The sequence below is a fragment of the Hypanus sabinus genome, chromosome 4, assembly GCF_030144855.1.
Source record: "Hypanus sabinus isolate sHypSab1 chromosome 4, sHypSab1.hap1, whole genome shotgun sequence".
Classification (NCBI taxonomy): domain Eukaryota; kingdom Metazoa; phylum Chordata; class Chondrichthyes; order Myliobatiformes; family Dasyatidae; genus Hypanus; species Hypanus sabinus.
The window spans coordinates 62,744,790-62,761,871 of record NC_082709.1 but is presented as its reverse complement, the minus strand read 5'-3'; the positions used below and the strand labels follow the sequence as shown (position 1 = coordinate 62,761,871).

Sequence of the window (17,082 nt, the reverse complement as noted above, 5' to 3'; positions counted from 1 at the left end):
ACCTTCAAATACATGAGTAGTAAAAATCTTTACGTTACTTCTCCATTCAAATGTGCAGTATAACTTACAATAAATGTTATGTACAACAGGATAGTCAATATAACATAGAAATACAGTTGTGTCAGCATGAATTAATCAGTCTGATGACCTGGTGGAAGAAGTTGTCCTGGAGCCTGTTGGTCGTGGCTTTTATGCTGTGGTACTGTTTTCTGGATGATAGCAGCTGAAACAGTTTGTGGGATGACTTGGGTTCCCAATGATCCTTCAGGCTCTTTTTACACACCTGTCTTTGTAAATATCCTGAGTAGTAGGAAGTTCACAACTACAGATTCACTGGGCTGTCCGCACTACTCTCTGCAGAGTTCTGCGATTGAGGGAAGTACAGTTCCTATACCAGGCAGTGATGTAGCCTGTCAGGATGCTCTCAATTGTGCCCCTATAGAAAATTCTTTGAATTTGGGGGGGGGGGGGGGGACACGTACCAAACTTCTTCAAACATCTGAGGCGAAAGAGGTGCTGTTGTGTCTTATTTACCACCCAACCAGTACGTACAGACCACGTGAGATCCTTGATAATGTTTATGCCGAGGAACTTAAAGCTATTCACCCTCTCAACCCCAGATCCATTGATGCCTATTGGGGTTGGCCTGCCTCCATTCCTCCTGTAGTCCCCAACCAGTTCCTTTGTTTTTGCAACGTTGAGGGAAAAGTTGTTTTCTTGACACCACTGTAGGCTGCCTCATTGTTATTTGAGATCAGTGTAGTGTCATCAGCAAATTTAATTAGCAGATCGGAGCTGTAGGTGGCGACACAGTCATGGGTATGCAGAGAGTAAAGGAGGGGGCTTAGTACACAGCCCTGGGGGGGCAGAGGTGAGGGAACCCACTCTTACTACCTGCCGGCAATCTGACAGGAAGTCCAGGATCCAGCTACACAAGGCAGGGTGAAGGCTGAGTTCTCTGAGCTTCTTGTCGAGCCTGGAGGGACTGTGTTGAATGCTGAAATGTAGTCTAAGAACAGCATTCTCACATAAGTGTCCCTCTTCTCCAGATGTGTTGTAAGGATGGTATATAGAGCTGTGGCTATTGCATCCTCTGTTGATCAAATTGCAGGGGGTCCAGTGTGGGTGGCAGCATGCTGCAGATATAGTTATTGACCAGCTTCTCAAAGCCCTTGCTTATCATGAGATGAGTGTGACAGGACGCCAGTCGTTCAGACATGTTACCTTGGTCTTTTTAGGTGCAGGGACAATGGTGGATATTTTAAAGCAGAAGGACACTCTTCACTGGGAGAGGGAGAGATTAACAGTAGGATATAAGCTGTCCCATTGTGGATTCTGCACCAGGTCTGACATTTCTTTCCCCAGTGTAAGTGCTAGAGAATTATTTGTTGCTGGGTAGACAATCGCAGAATAATTTTTTTTAAAAATTGGTTATTATAATCTAGGCTTTCATGTTAGACTGTGTATGAGCAGAAGTTCCATGTTTCTGTTCACCTTCAAAATCTGGCCCATCATTAAAGGTGAAGTCTATCAGTGATTTTACAAAGCGCAGCTTCCTTGCTTTTCTTTTTTTACTCCATTCTCAAATATTAAACAATTCCAGATGGATTGTTTCATGATCCCAGGAGTGAAAGGCTTAACCATATGAGAAGTCTTCAATGGCATGGGCCTGTACTTGGCAGAGTTCACAGGGATGAAGGGGCATCTCATTGCAACCTACTGAATACTGAAAGACTTAGAATGAACATGGAGAGGATGTTTCCATTGGTAAGAGAGTTTCAGATCCAAGCCACAACCTCAGAGTAAAGGGATGTCTCTTTAGAATTGAGATGAGAGGGAATTTTTTCAGCTAGACCGTGGTGAATTTGTAGAATTCATTGCACAGAGGTCATGGAGGCTAAGTCATTGTGTGCATTTAAAACAAAAAATCCTTTATCAATCAGGGATTCACAGTTAGAGGGAGTAGGCAGGAAAACAGGGCTGAAGAGGAAAAAAGAATCAGCCATGATTGAATGGCAGAGGAGACTGTTAATATCCCGAACAACATGAAAGGTGTTATAGATTAGCTAATTGGAGAAACAGAAAGTACAAATGGAGGGATTTTGTAGTAAATCTGAAACCTTAATCCATAATATGCGTCTAGGCTTTGTTGTTGTTTCCAAACAAAGTGTATGGTCTGTACAATATAATTTAGCTTTCCATATAGCATTTTGTATAACCCATTTGATACCTGATTGATTAATTGCCCCATGTTGATTCTGTTCTTGGCCATGTTCTATTGCTGAATATGCAACTTCTAAATGACTGACACTTTTTAATATTTAAGCTTCAGATCTGAAAACTGTATTTTATAAATACCAAGGAGATGCATTTTGATATTAACCTATATCTGCAGTTTCATGAGCATAAATTTCCTGTGAGCATGTGCTAATATTTGCCATATTAACATATTTATTCTTGAGTAGTAAATTCAGTATTGCAAAGTAAAATCACAGCAACTGTCAGACTATTATTTTTATATTTACATTAGTACATTTCAGATGTAAAGAGCTGTTTAATATCTCCCTGCTCTTAGAAGCAAGGATGTTGTCTAGCTTCTATCATTACAGAATGGTCTTGTAGTTTGTTAACCTGGCAGAATATTTGTACACACCTACAGGTGGGTATAAGTATTTGGGTTTCAATTCCAGCTGCCTATCAGGAGTTTGTACTTTCTCCCCACGACTGAGTGGGATTCCTCTGGATGCTCCAGTTTTCTCCCACATTCCAAAGATCTGCAGTTAGGGTTAGTGAATTGTAGGCATGCTGTGTTGGTGCAGGAACAGTGGCTACACTTATGGGCTGCCCAGTGCAACCCTTAGTGATTTGATTTGACATAAACAACATAGTTTACTGCATATTTTGATGTGCATGGTACAGTTAAAGCTAATTAGTCAGAGTACCTCTGGTCTTAGTAAATGATACTGCTCCTGCTCCCGCTTGTGTTATGTTTATCAGCATGCTGTATTTTCTTCAATATTTGTTCTTTTTTAAATGCCCTTTTTTATTAACTCTAAATTATGCCTCTGTAATGGAAGTCATTTGTTCAATGTGTAGGAGGACTTTTTGGACTTGACTGTGGCTGTGAAGGATGTCAGTGGACTGGAAGAAGCTCTGTATACCCTCTATGTTGAAGAAGAACATTTTGACAATGATAATCTCTACCAATGTGGAAGGTGTGAGAAATTGGTTAAGGCAATTAAGGTAAATTTGTATAGAATCAGGGTGCCACGGAACTGGCCAATTTGAGTCTGTACTACTACTTGTGCAGCAATCCTCATGGCACCATTCCCCTACATATTCTCTGAACCTTGCAAATTGTGTTCTATCATGCATATCCTGCCCTCGAGTATGAAAAGTTTTATCTTGAGGTAGGTCTGTACATATGCAAATGACTAACACTAATATAAATAGATATTATTCTGTTATTAAAAAAAATTCTTGAATGCAGCCATCCATTGAAATGTGTTTTTGTAGAGATCTCCCAAGATGAAGTTTGCCTCTTTAAAATCTGCTAATCATCAAAGGATTATTGATTTTTCAAAGGACAATTAATTTACTTTATTTGTGAATTCTAAAAAAGAAAATATTGTTTTCATATGCAATCACACATAATGCTAGTACAAGTTTGAGAGAAATAATCTAAATGGGGAATTAACTGGTGAATAAATGTTTCCTTTTCCTTTCCAGGTAATTAGGAATTACCATATGAAATTTAGAATTAAAATTACTGAATGGTACACAATTATTTTGTGGCTCATTGAATTAAAGTTCATTTTTAATATTGTACTTTATCAAGAAAGAGCACTTACTTGATCCAGGGTTTTAATTCTTACAATTTGACAAGATTAGAAAGGAAGTTCTGCAGCTCCTGGAAATTGCGTCACAAATTATATCATTAACGATAGTGTTACCTTTACAGAAGTGAAACCACAAATTATTCCTTACTGACTGAACGTTTTTTTTGGAACTTGTACACTTGCTACCAATTGAAATGCTGGCTGTTGGTATCATAGAATTCTGATGATCTGACAAGTGGTAGCAATACTTGGAAAGGTAGCTTATTCCATAGAAATTAGTGTATCTGTCTACAGCAGTATTCAAAAGGAGCATCAAATGCTGTCTGATTACTGCAGTCTGCAAAATACAGGTCTTTTCACTTTGATTAAAATTAATCCTTACCGTTGAAATCAATTCACATATAATTAAAATAATTGAAGAATCGATGTCTTCAGGAGCTTTTGCATAAATACTTCTCACTTACTCTTTAATAGTAATTTTAAATGACCTTTGATTTGTTCTTATGTTCCAAACAGTTCCAGTACTAAATGCCATCTTTGATTCAGAACTACTATTTTTTCCCCTCTCTGTATCTCCATGGCCATTGAAACTTCTGGTAATTAAGACACTTGCCTGTATTCTTTTGCAAGCAAGATAAACTTTGTTTTACCCATTTCCATCAAGAGTTATCTCAAACCAGCTTTTCTAGTTACTATCTGACTGATTTGCATTTTTAGAAGAGGCAATGGTATGGACATTGTGATTGATGTAAACGTGAAATCCTGCAGATGCTGGACCAACACATATAAAGTGAAGACACTCAACAGGTCAGGTGGCATCTGTGAAGAAGAATAAACAGTTGATGGTTTAGGCTGAGACCTTACATCAGGACTGTACTGGACTTGTTTGATGTAGCCTGCAAGGCCTTTGTCAAGGTCACCTTCTCCAAGGATTGTCACCTTGTGGTGGAGAGGCTTGTGAGTTCCTGCAGTCTCGAGAGTAATACTGTTTGGAGTTTAGCTTCCTGGCAGGATCACCCTCAGTAGTAAGGTCAATGGGGAGGTTCCAGACAAACAGTGATCCGATCAAGACCTCGACAGTGGAGCTGGCAGAAGATAATGACACATCACAATGACAGTGAAGGGGGAGATGGGCTCGAGCAGTAAAGGGTCCCTAGGTCAGGATCCTGTTCCGTCAAGGGATGTGTGATGGCTGCCCATGTTTCAGCCTGTTCATTTTAAAGTCATGCACAGGCATTCTCTATTTGGGGATCATCCAGGTTATGTTAATCCTAGATTGACCTGTACAACCACCTGAGATCCTGCCTATAGACAACCTCTTTGGAGAATGTCATACTCGACTGGAGTGACTGCAATACTACTGACAAGGAAGCAGATAGTAAAAGTTGAAACCTATGGGATCAAACTTTGGCTTGAGAATAGGAAGCAGAAGCTGAAGATGAGTGTTGTTTAGAGATTGCAAACCTATGGTGTCCAGTAATGTACCATAGGGATCTATGCTAGGACTTTTACAATTTGTTGAAGGGGCTGTGCTGTATGCTCATATTTTTCACATATTTAATATTTTCAATGATGGTCAAAAACTGATTTATTTGTGTAATTAAATGTCTTACAATTTGGCATCCTTTGAAAGTTTGCAACTGTCATTTTTTCAGTGTCAGTGAACACCTAAATAAACAAATCACAAACTATTTCAGTTTTTTAAAAAGAAAATATTCTATCCATCTATATACTACAGTCAGTTTCAAAAGAAAATCATTAACTAAAATTTACCCAGAAGGTTAAAATGAGTAAATGATAATCACTGCTGAAAGAAAGCAGAAGTAAAGTAGAAGAAAAATTACCTTTATACATTCTATGTGGAGAAACAAATTTGGGAACATAGACTATGTGACTACAAATGAAATGGCATAATATGTCTCTTTCATAAGACCTATATGATATTTATATATAACAGAAAAGTCTTGTAATATTTCCAGTTTTATCTTAGAACTTTAGTGGTGTCTTGGATATAGTAATTCTCAATGCAGTTGCAATTGATCATGTGACTGATAGATAGTTCTACTCAAGTTTAACTGTGTAATCTGGCCCAAGCTCTTACTTCTACAGTCAGCAAAAATACGGCATCTTCCCACATTCCTGACTATCTCATTGCTGCGTTTCAACTTTGACTTTGCCAAGTGTGAGAGGTACAAGGAGACAGGATGCTACACCTTTCCAGTCAGACTTGATATGCGGCCATTCTGTGAGCAGGTAAATCGTATCTTCTCCTTCAGTTTTATAAATTCAAGATTTTCATCCTATGTAATCATATATTGTTTTCTCCATGGATGATTTCATTTTGTTTTATTCAGTTTTTTCCATAAACCCTTCCATGTGAGGCATGCAAAATCAGAAAACTAGTTAGTTTAAGCAGCAGAGAAAGAGCAGGAGTGATAGGTGAAACAAGGGGAATAACTTGGAAGCTTTGAGCAGCGCCCAATTGGAGAGATTGGAAACCTGAAAATATGGAGTTAATTCAGGTTTTCCGATTGTATAGAGAAGGCAGTTTGGAGCTTTCAGCAGTGGCCAATCAGCAATCGGGGTTGATTGGCAGGAACAAATTAAAATAAGGCAGAGGCAAGTGGAGTGGCCATCATTGAGGTAGGACCAACCAGTGTAGGCCTAATACAGTGAACGGTAGGGCACTGAGCACTGTGGAAGTACAAAAGGATCTGGGAATACAGGTCCATAATTCATTGAAAGTGGCATCACAGGTTGATAGGGTTGTAAAGAATGCTTTTGGCACATTGACATTCATAAAACAAAGTATAGAGTACAGGAGATGGAATGTTATTTTGAAGTTGCAAAACTCATTGGTGAGGCCTAATTTAGAGTATTGTGTGCAGTTTTGCTCACCTATGGGAAAGATATAAATAAGATTGAAGGAGTACAGAGAAAGTTTACCAGGATGTTGCCGGGACTGGAGGACCTGAGTTATGTGGAAAGATTGAATAGGTTACGACTTTATTCCTTGGAACATAGAAGATTGAGCTAAGCTTTGATAGAGGCATACAAAATTACGAGGGGTATAGACGGGGTTAATGCATGCAGAGTTTTTCCTCTGAGGTTGGATGGGATTACAACTAGAGGTCATGGATTAAGGGTGAAATGTGAAAAGTTTAAGGGGAACATGAAAGGAAACTTCTTCACTCAGAGGGTTATGAGAGTGTGGAATGAACTGCTAGCGCAGGTGGTGTACGTAAGCTTGATTTCACCATTTAAGGGAAGTTTGGATAGGTACATGGATAGTAGCTTCACAGAAAGGGTGGTGTGTATTTGGAATGAGTTGCTGGGAATAGTGGTTAAGATGGGCAATTTTGCAACATTTAAAAGCTATCAAGTACATGAATAAGAGAGGTTTAGAGGGCATTGGCCACATGTGGGTAAATGGGACCAAGCTCACTGAGTAACACAATTGACAAGTTAGGCTGAAGGACTTGTTTCCATGCTGTATGACTTCATAACTTTACAATGCTAACCATTAAACAAATTTTGTTTTTCAACTCCATTGTTGCTTCCCATACTTCTGAGGCTTCTCTTTTAATTTGTACAATTAAGTTGTTCCTCCAGACTTGGTTTTCAGTCTTCTTGTACTATGGTAGCACTTTTATCTCTTAAGAGGATAATGTGATCAAATGATAATACCATCGTAAGAGCGTGTAAACTAGACTAGCATTTCAGTGTGTGATCTAGGTGTACAGCACTGAGAGATGTAATCCTTCTGTTGGAATGTTATGCTGAAGTCTTGTTTCGATATCTGAAGGGGAAGAGATGTTTAGATATCTGAAGGGGAAGAGGGGGAATCCTGTGTCCCATCTAATGTGTATCACAAGGCCACCGATTGATAACCCCTCTTTCGGTGAAGTGGCTTGGTATCCAATTTACATCTTACTCTGTAATGGGTGCAGTTTAACTACATGTTGTTATAAAGACTGCTACAAGGAATGGAGCTCTTCTTGAATTTCCTTATTTTGTCCCATAGGATAACCTGGCAGACACAGAGTATGAACTTTTTTCTGTAATCATTCACAAAGGAGGATGCTATGGAGGGCATTACCATGCTTATATCAAAGACATTGACCAGCTGGGCACCTGGTTCCCTGTAGTAAGTTGCCTACTGTAGAAAAAAAATCTCATTGCAAATTGATGTATTGGATGCTGATATTGAATGTCACCCTCTATTTGTACAAAATACTGTGCTGTTTTACAGTAAGTGAAGGTTTTAACTTGTTTTTCATTATTTATAAACTATTTTACCTCCTTTTCTTGTAGTTTATAACACTATTGACCATCTTACTGTGTCTGTCATTGTGTTGTCATGCATCTGTGTGACCCATCCAATTATAACACCCAGTAAGGTTTCTTAATGAACTCAACAGGTCAGGCAGCATCCGTTGAAAGGAGCAGTCAACGTTTTGGGCTGAGACCCTTTGTTAGGACATTTGACCACAGCATCTGCAGTGTACTTTGTGTTTAGGATTTCTTAATGCTAGTTGTTTAAAAGTTTTAAGCAACTTTGTTAAGTGCTTGGACCATACAGTAAGTAGAAAAGAATGATCTAGAAAAAATAATCCCATAAAGCCAGATTAGTTGTTAAATAAGGACAATATTTTTGTTCCTTTTCATAGGAAAGAGTTAGTCAAATTAATCCCACTGTTCATCTAGAAGATACCTGATCTATACTTTAGTTCTTTGACAGCTCTGATCAATATTCTTTGGTATTCAATCCTAAGAAACCTTCATTTGACTTGGCATCCACAGTATTTTGGGAGATAATTCCATGTTTCAAGTACCTTTTCTGATTTTTATCATCTCAACTGGGAGACTTGAACTATTGTAATGTTGTTAATTGTGTATTTTCTGCTTTGTATGTCTCATTATAGCATGGTGGATCATGTGGTCATTTTCCACCCTGACATACCTGAGGAAAATTTCACATTCAAATGAACTAACACAAATGGAGGCCGGTGACTAGTGGCGTGCCACAGGGGTCCTTGTTATTCATTATTTATGTAAATAATTTTAATGTGAATGCACAAGTTTTGATCAGTAAGTTTGCAGATAACATGAAATTAGGTGTTTTTGATAGTGAAGAAGTTATAGATTACAAGGGAAGCTGAATCACTTAAGAAAGTGGGTTAAGGAGCAGCAAATAGATTTGGAGATGAGTGTGAGCTGGTGCACTGTGAAGTGTAGTGGAACAGAAGGACTTGGGGGTAAAGTGCATAGTTTGTTGAAAGTGGTGTCGCAGGCAGGGTGGTGGAAAAGGTGTTTAGCATCCTGACCATCAGTCAGGGCATTGAATATAGGAGCTGGACATTATGTTGTAGTTGTATAAGTTGTTGGTGAGGCTGCGCTTGGAGTACTGTTTTGGTCACCCTGTTAAATGAAATAAGTGGTTAATAGAAAACAGATGTGACTATAAGACATAAGAGCAGAATTAGGCCATTCTGTCCATAGACTCTGCTGTGCTATTTCATCATAGCTGATTTACTATCCCTCTTAACCCTTTCTTTCGTCTCCTCCCTTTGACACCCTGACTAATCAAGAACCCATCAACCTCCACTTTAAGTGTAGCTAATGATGTGGCCTCTGCTATCACCTGTGTCAATGAATTCTGCAAAATCAGTACTTTCTGGCTAAAGAGCTTCTTTCTTATCTCTGTTCTAAATGGGTGTCCATCTGTTCTGAGGATGTGCCCTGTGGTTCTAGACTTCCCCACTATAGGAATGTGGTAAACTATGTATACCTGTCTGGACACACCCCTCTGCTGACTGCTCCTGTGGCTCCTCCCACAGACCCTTGTATAAAGGTGATTGGAGGCACTGCTCCTCCCTCAGTCTCCAAGATGTCATGGTCTCTTTTGCTGCTAATAAGAGCCTATTGCTCACCTCCCGTCTCCAAGAGTTATTGATGGTGCATCAAGGAAGCATCCTCTACTCTGTCCAGGCCTTTAAATATTTGATAGGTTTCAGAGATCACTCCCCCCCCCCCCCCCCATTCTTCTAAACTCCAATGAGCACAGGCCCAGAACCAGAAAATGCTTCTCGTATATTAACCCTTCCATTTCCGGAATAATTCTTGTGAAACTCCTCTGGACCCTCTCCAATGCTATCTCATCTTTTTGTAGATAAGGGGCCCAAAACTACCCACAATACTCAGTGTGGTCTGACCTATGCCTTATAAAGCCTCAGTATTACTTCCTTGCTTTTATATTCTAGTCCTCTTGAATGAATGCTAACATTACATTTGACTTCCTTACCACTGACTCAACCTGCAGGAAAACCTTTAGGGAATCCTGCACAAGGACTCCCAAGTCCCTTTGCTGCTTTGATTTTTGAACTTTCTTCTCATTTAGAAAATTATCTGTTCCTTTATTCCTTCAACCAAAGTGTATGACCGTGCACTTCCCTACAGTATATTCCTGCTGCCAATTCTTTGTCCATTCTCCCAATCTTTTTAGGTCTTCTGCAGACTCAGTGCCTCCTCAACACAATCTGCCACTCCCACCTGTCTCTGTATCATCTGCAAACTTGAAAAAGCCATCAATTCCATCATCCAAATCATTGGCATTCACCATGAAATGAAGTGATATAGAAAAAAATTTGCAAGGAAGTTATCAGGACTAGAAGACCTGAGTTATAGTGAGAGATTCTAGGTCTTTATTCCTTGGAATCTAGGCTAATGAGTATACCAACATTTAAAACTGAGATAATGTGGATGGTCAACAAGAGAAAATCTGCAGATGCTGGAAATCCGAGCAACACACACAAAATGCTGGAGGAACTCAGCAGGCCAGGCTGCATCTATGGGAAAAAAAGTGCAGTTCACATTATGCCTGAAACTTCTACTGTACTTTTTTTTCATAGATGCTGCTTGCCCTGCTGAGTTCCTGCAGCATTTTGTGTGCATTAATATGGATGGTAACAGTCTTTTCCCCAGGGTAAGGAAAGACAGAACTAGGGGGCCATAGGTTTAGGATGAGAGAGAAAATATTTAAAAGGGACATGAGGACAGCATTGTCAAGCAGGGTGTGGTGAGTATATAGAATAAGCTGCCAGAAGAAGTGGTTGAGGTAGGTTAAAACAGTGTTGTTTAAGAAGCTCTTGAATACATGGGACATGGGCTGAATGCAAGAAATCTGGACTAGCCGGGGGACACCATGATCGGCATGGGCTCATGGGGACGAAGGGCCTGTATCCATACTGTGTAGCTCTATGACTCTTCAGTCAGAAAGGCTTCAAAGTAGACCCTAGCTTCCCATTGTAATTTAGTGACCTGTGGCAGGATCATGACAACTTTTAAAATCTAAAAGCATACTGTCATTTAACTAGAGAATGTTACACATGAGCTGAGACTAGGAAGTGTCCTTGAATGAGACAGTGGGAGTGATGTGGAGTCAGGGCTCTTGCAGGTGATGTTCGCAGTGAAGCTCACTGAAATCTCTAGAGCCTGGCCCAAGAAGAACTGACTGTACTCAGAGTGCAGGTCCAGTTATTTATAAGAAAGAAAAAATGTCCCTTGAGTTGGGTTTGGTTTGGCTGTGTTTGGAGCAATTTCAATTTTAACTTTAAACCTGAGTTGGAACTATGTTTTAAAGAGGCCAGATGGCATTAGCCCTATTGATAATGACAACATTTCTCTGCAAGTAGAGATTTTATTTAATCAGGTCAGTTATCTCCGAACTGTACATCAACAGCTACAAAACACATACCTATATCTGCATCGCCTTTCACTGAGAAAAGTTTCAGAATGCTCCAATTCTGTCCTGTCTAAATGTTGTGCATGACCGCAGCTTCATTTGCAACATAGAACAGAAGTAAAGTTTATTGTCATTCAACTATATACATGTATATAACATGTACATAGAAATGAGACAATGTTCCTCCAAACTAGGGTGTAAAGCACATAACACAGGTTAATTTACGAAGGTACGGATAAAATCTACAGATGAATCACGCGTAAATAACAAATGAAGGTGCATTAATATTTAATATTGTAAGCTACGGGACAGCTTAACCAGTGACACTTCGAATATGATGTGACTGGGAGTTCAGAAGCCTAATGACCAGGGGAAGAAACTGCTTTCCATCCTGACCATTCTTGGTTTTTATGCATCGGAGTCTCCTGCCTGATGTTAGAAAGACAGAGGATGTTGGATGAATGGGTGGGATCATTAATAATACTAAGGGTCCTGCGTATGGAGCACACCTGATAAATGTCCCCGATGGATGGAAGGGACACCTGTATGATCCTCTCAGCTGTTTGCACAGTACTTTGTAGGGACTTCTGGTTCGTGCTCAGCTGCACGCATACCAGATGGAGAGGCAACTTGTCAGGACACTTTTAATGGTGTTTCTGTGACACGCTGTTAAGATGGTTGGGGGAGCCTTGCTTACCTCAATCTTCTTAGAAGTGGAGGCACTGCTGTTCCTCCTCATTCAGGGAGGTGATATTAAAGACCAGGTGAGGTCATCCGTGATGTCAACACCCAGGAACTTTGTGCACTTAACTCTCTACAAAAGAGCCATGCATTCGCAGAGGGGGATGGTTTGTCTGCACCTTCCTGAAGTTCAGAACAGGCCCTTTAGCCCACAATGTGCCAACCTTTTCACTGACTCCAAGATCATTCTAATGCTTCCCCCCACGTTCCCACATAGCCCTCTTTTTTTCTTTTATTGTGCGCCTAAGTCTCTTAAATGTGTCTAATGTATCTGCCTCCACCACCACTCCTGACGCCACATTCCATGCATCCACCACACTGTGGACTTCTGATATCCACCTCCCCCCCCACCCCATACTTCCTTCTAATCACCTGAGAATTATGCCCTCTCGTATGAACATTACTGCTTTGGGAGAAAGGCAGTCTAGTTATCTGTTCCTCTTATTTGTTTGTAATTGTCTTTGAGAAGATGCTGTGAACAACGAGAAGCAATTGAAACACAATGCAACATCGATCAGGGATGTACTGAAAGTATTCTTACACCTGTCTCAGCTGGTAATCTTCATATTATTAAGCATAGGTATCCAGTTAAATTTTGCAATTGGAACATTGGAAGCCTGTAATCTGCACTAGTTTGATGGTTAGAAGGATAGCTAGAAGGTGATAAGTGGGTGGGAAAGGTAAAGGACTGGAGATGAGAGAATTTGATGGCAGGGGAGATTGTCCCCCCTCCTTCCCTTTCTCCTATGGTCCACTCTCCTCTCCAATCAGATTCCTTCATCTCCAGCCTTTCATCTTTCCCACCCACCTGGCTTCACCCATCAGCTTCTAGAATCTTTCCTCCCCTCCTCCCCCCCAACTTTTTTATTCTGATGTTTCCCCCCTTTTCCAGTCCTGAAGAAGGGTCTCATCCCAAAGCGACTGTTTGTTCATTTCCATGGATGCTGCCTGACCCTGCTGTGTTCCTCCCAAATCTTGTGTATGATTGTTCTCATCACAAATGTATTTTGGAGTTATGCACAGTATGACAGCAACAACTCTGATCAGATTGTGATCTGTATAATAGTGCTGTGTCCACTTTGTAGTGGTGACAGTACAGAGATATATTCCCTTAATGGGGCTATAAAATGAATTTGCAATTGGAAGCTCAAATGACTTTTAAAATATTAAGCTTCAATTTTACTTGTGTTAAGTACCGTACCCCGACGAGATTTGTCTGAGTCCCTGTAACTTAGGTCAATAATCATGAAATTGCTGGAAAAATATCTTAGGGGTAGAATTTCATTACCTTTAGAAAAGCATGAATTTATTAGGATTTCTCAATATTTCTTTGTGTGGGAGGTCATGTTTTATAAATTTGGTTGTTTTTTGAGGAGGCGTCGAAGAAGATTGTTGAGGGAGGACAGCTGTTGGCAATGTGAATTAAAAAGCTTTTGGCAGGGTTTCATGTAGTTTGTTCAATTAAGGCAGAGTTAAAATATGTTGTTTATGACACATCACTAATAAGTGGCCTTTTCAGGATGAAGAGAAAACAGTGATCAATTCAACTAAAGATCCAATCAAGGAAGCCAACCAGTTGGAACTGGGAGATCCTCTCGAAATTCTGAGAGCTATTCTAGTCCAGGTATGGTATTAGATATGGAATCTTTGCATATATCTCAGACTGGAGCAACACACTGCCGCACCTTCAAATTACTCATCCTTTAAATATAATGATCTAAAATACGGCCAGGTGAAACTGTGTTTTTCAAGGAAAGCATAACATTTTGTTTGCTAACTTGATCTTGGCTTCTGGAAGATGTGTTTTGTTGCAATTCTCTCAAATATTGTGTTAAATACTGTATGCTAACATCTTTGAATATGAGCCAACTGGGAATTTTTAGTGGATAAAATGTCATTACAGCTTCTGGCTCTGTACTTGAAAAGAGTCGCTTGAAATGCACTGCCGTTCCCTACCCTGTACCTGCTAAGAACCCTGCTAACTAGGGTAACTAGGTTTATTTTGCTGTAGCCCTGGCAATGTACCAAAATTATAAATGACATTCTTGAAATAAAATTCGATGTTTTCTTACTCCATTCTCCCATCTGTTTACTTAGATAGGACCTGATGGCATACTGGTTGACCAACTGGGCCAGAAATTACTGGAGAAGGTTGGTGTTGCATGGAACAAAAAATATCGCAAGCAGTTCGGGTCTATAAGAAAGGTAGGAAACTGCAGTGTGATTACCAGAATAATGAAAGTTTGAATGTGTGCACTAAGTTGTTTCCCCAGTAAATGGTTTGCACTATAATACTGCTTTTCATTGTTGGGGGTCTGTAACTGCTGGTGAAGCTGTTTTACCAGAGAGTTGCATATTTATTTATGATCATTTCCAATTATGAGCAATATTATTATGCTGTTTTGTTATAGTGCTCTTGGTCCTGGACTGCAATTGCTCAAGTACATACACTTGTATTTTCTTTAAAAAAAAAATTTACATTGCTGCAATACCATGTGAGAATCCTGGTGCTCCCACAGTAATTAGATGGTGCTCTCATTGCTGCATGGCTCCTTACGGAGTGGGTTGCCAAGGCAATATACAGAAGCTGCTCGTGAGTACTGACGTTGATCAAGATAGGATGAACAGGGCAAGTGTTCATAAATCCCACCCCTAATTCTAAACTTTCCCTTTTCACTTGTAGTCTGCTGTTGTTATCTGGTTTACTGACCTCTACCTTGCCGAGGCACAGTGACAACTCACTGATACCTCCTCTTATTTACCCCTTGATCATGACCCCACTGAGGAGCACCAGGCCACTGGCTCCTATACCATCACCAACCTTATCAGCTCTGGGGATCTCCCTCCCACTGCCACCAACCTCATAGTTACCACACCCTGCACTTCCCGTTTCTACCTCCTACCCAAGATCCACAACCCTGCCTGTCCAGGTAGACCCATTGTCTCAGCTTGCTCCTGCCCCACCGAACTCATTTCTGCATATCTCGACACTGTTTTATCCTCCTTTGTTCAATCCCTCCCCACCTATGTTTGTGACACTTCTCACGCTTTGAATTTATTCAATGATTTTAAGTTGCCTGGCCCCCATCGCCTTATTTTCATCATGTATGTTTTTATTTATTTCACGCACGTCTGCTCTCACCCCATCCTCCCGCCACCCCACTAGGGGTAGGGTTCCCCTTGTCCTCACCTACCACCCCACCAGCCTCCGGGTCCAACATATAATTCTCTAACTTCTGCCACTTCCAACGGGATCCCACCATCAAGCACATCTTTGCCTCCCCTCACTTCTGCTTTCCGCAGGGATTGCACCCTGCGCAACTCCTTTGTCCATTCGCGCCCCCCCATCCCTTCCCGTCGATCTCCCTCCTGGCACTTACCCTTGTAAGCGGAACAGTTTCGACACCTGCCCTTACGCTTCCTCCCTTACCACCATTCAGAGCCCTAGGTAGACCTTCCAGGTTAGACAGCACTTCACCTGTGAGTCGGCTGGTGTGATATACAGCGTCCGGTGCTCCTGGTGCTGCCTTCCATATATTGGTGAGACCCGACACGGACTGGGAGACCGTTTCGCTGAACGCCTACGCCAGAGAAAGCAGGATCTCCCAGTGGCCACATATTTTAATTCCACGTCCCATTCCCATTCTGATATGTCTATCCATGGCCTCTTCCACTGTCAAGATGAAGTCACACCCAGGTTGGAGGAACAACACCTTATATTCTGTCTAGGTAGCCACCAACCTGATGGCATGAACATTGATTTCTCTAACTTTCGTTAATGCCCCCCTCCCCTTCTTACCCCATCCCTTATTTATTTATCTATCTATTATTTTTTCCCTTTTATTTTCTTCTTTTCTCTCTCTCTTTTCTTTCTCTGTCCCTCTCAAAATTAATCCTTGCCTGCTCTCCATCTCCCTCTGGTGCTCCCCTCCCACTTTCTTTTTCCCCAGGCCTCCCTTCCTATGATCCTCTCCCTTCTCCAGCTGTGTATCCTTTTTGCCAATCAACTTTCTAGCTCTTAGCTTCATCCCTCCTCCTCCTGTCCTTTCCTATCATTTCAGGTCTCCCTCTCCCCCTCCCACTTTCAAATCTCTACTATCTCTTCTTTCAGTTAGTCCTGATGAAGGGTCTCAGCCTGAAACGTCGACTGTACTTCTTCCTATAGATGCTGCCTCGCCTGCTGTGTTCCACCAGTATTTTGTGTGTGTTCCTTTTCACTTCCTGTTGAATGTATTGAAGTTGCTGCCTTCCCCTCTCTTTGCTTGGCTGCAAGGCTCTCCATAGCCTGGAGATTTCTATGAAGTACGTTCAAATGGGGTTGCTGGCCATTGAGCTTCTTGCTATAGAGAGGTTTCCCTACTAGAGCGAACCATGCATCCAAGCAGAGGCAGTCAAAAATAGCCTCATCCATCATATCCAGCAGGAGATGACGAGAGAAACATATGGGGCAGCCATGACAACACCGGAGAATGCTTGCGTTTATTATGCCAGCCACAATGGAGTCCTGAGTCCTGCATCTTAGCACTGAATGCTGCACCATTCTTCTTGGGCTGCCCAACACCAGTTGTCAGAACAGCAGCATTGTTGGCAGAATACATCTATGTACTGCTATAGTTCAACATTGATTCTGTTAGTGCTCTCATTTCTGTGAACGTGTGTACTCAGCAAAATACCGGAGAACGTTGAATATTATTTTTGACCTTACCAGTATTTACCTGGGTGCAAACTTGTGGCTCATATGTCCAACAGTTGCTCAGT

The 17,082-nt window shown here is 40.9% G+C and overlaps 1 protein-coding gene across 5 annotated transcripts in view; it reads left to right on the top strand.

Moving 5' to 3' along the window:
• The window catches only part of usp40 (ubiquitin specific peptidase 40), a 137,698-nt gene that overhangs the window by 36,878 nt on the left and 83,738 nt on the right, over positions 1-17,082 (top strand). For 4 of the 5 annotated variants that reach the window (XM_059967269.1, XM_059967267.1, XM_059967268.1 and 1 more), the window contains 5 exons: positions 3,097-3,243; positions 5,949-6,092; positions 7,864-7,986; positions 13,844-13,948; positions 14,422-14,529. In XM_059967269.1, coding sequence (XP_059823252.1) covers positions 3,097-3,243; positions 5,949-6,092; positions 7,864-7,986; positions 13,844-13,948; positions 14,422-14,529 — 627 coding nt within the window. Of the gene's footprint in view, positions 1-3,096; positions 3,244-5,948; positions 6,093-7,863; positions 7,987-13,843; positions 13,949-14,421; positions 14,530-17,082 lie in introns of those variants that run through there. The other variant, XM_059967271.1, reaches the window with a different exon arrangement.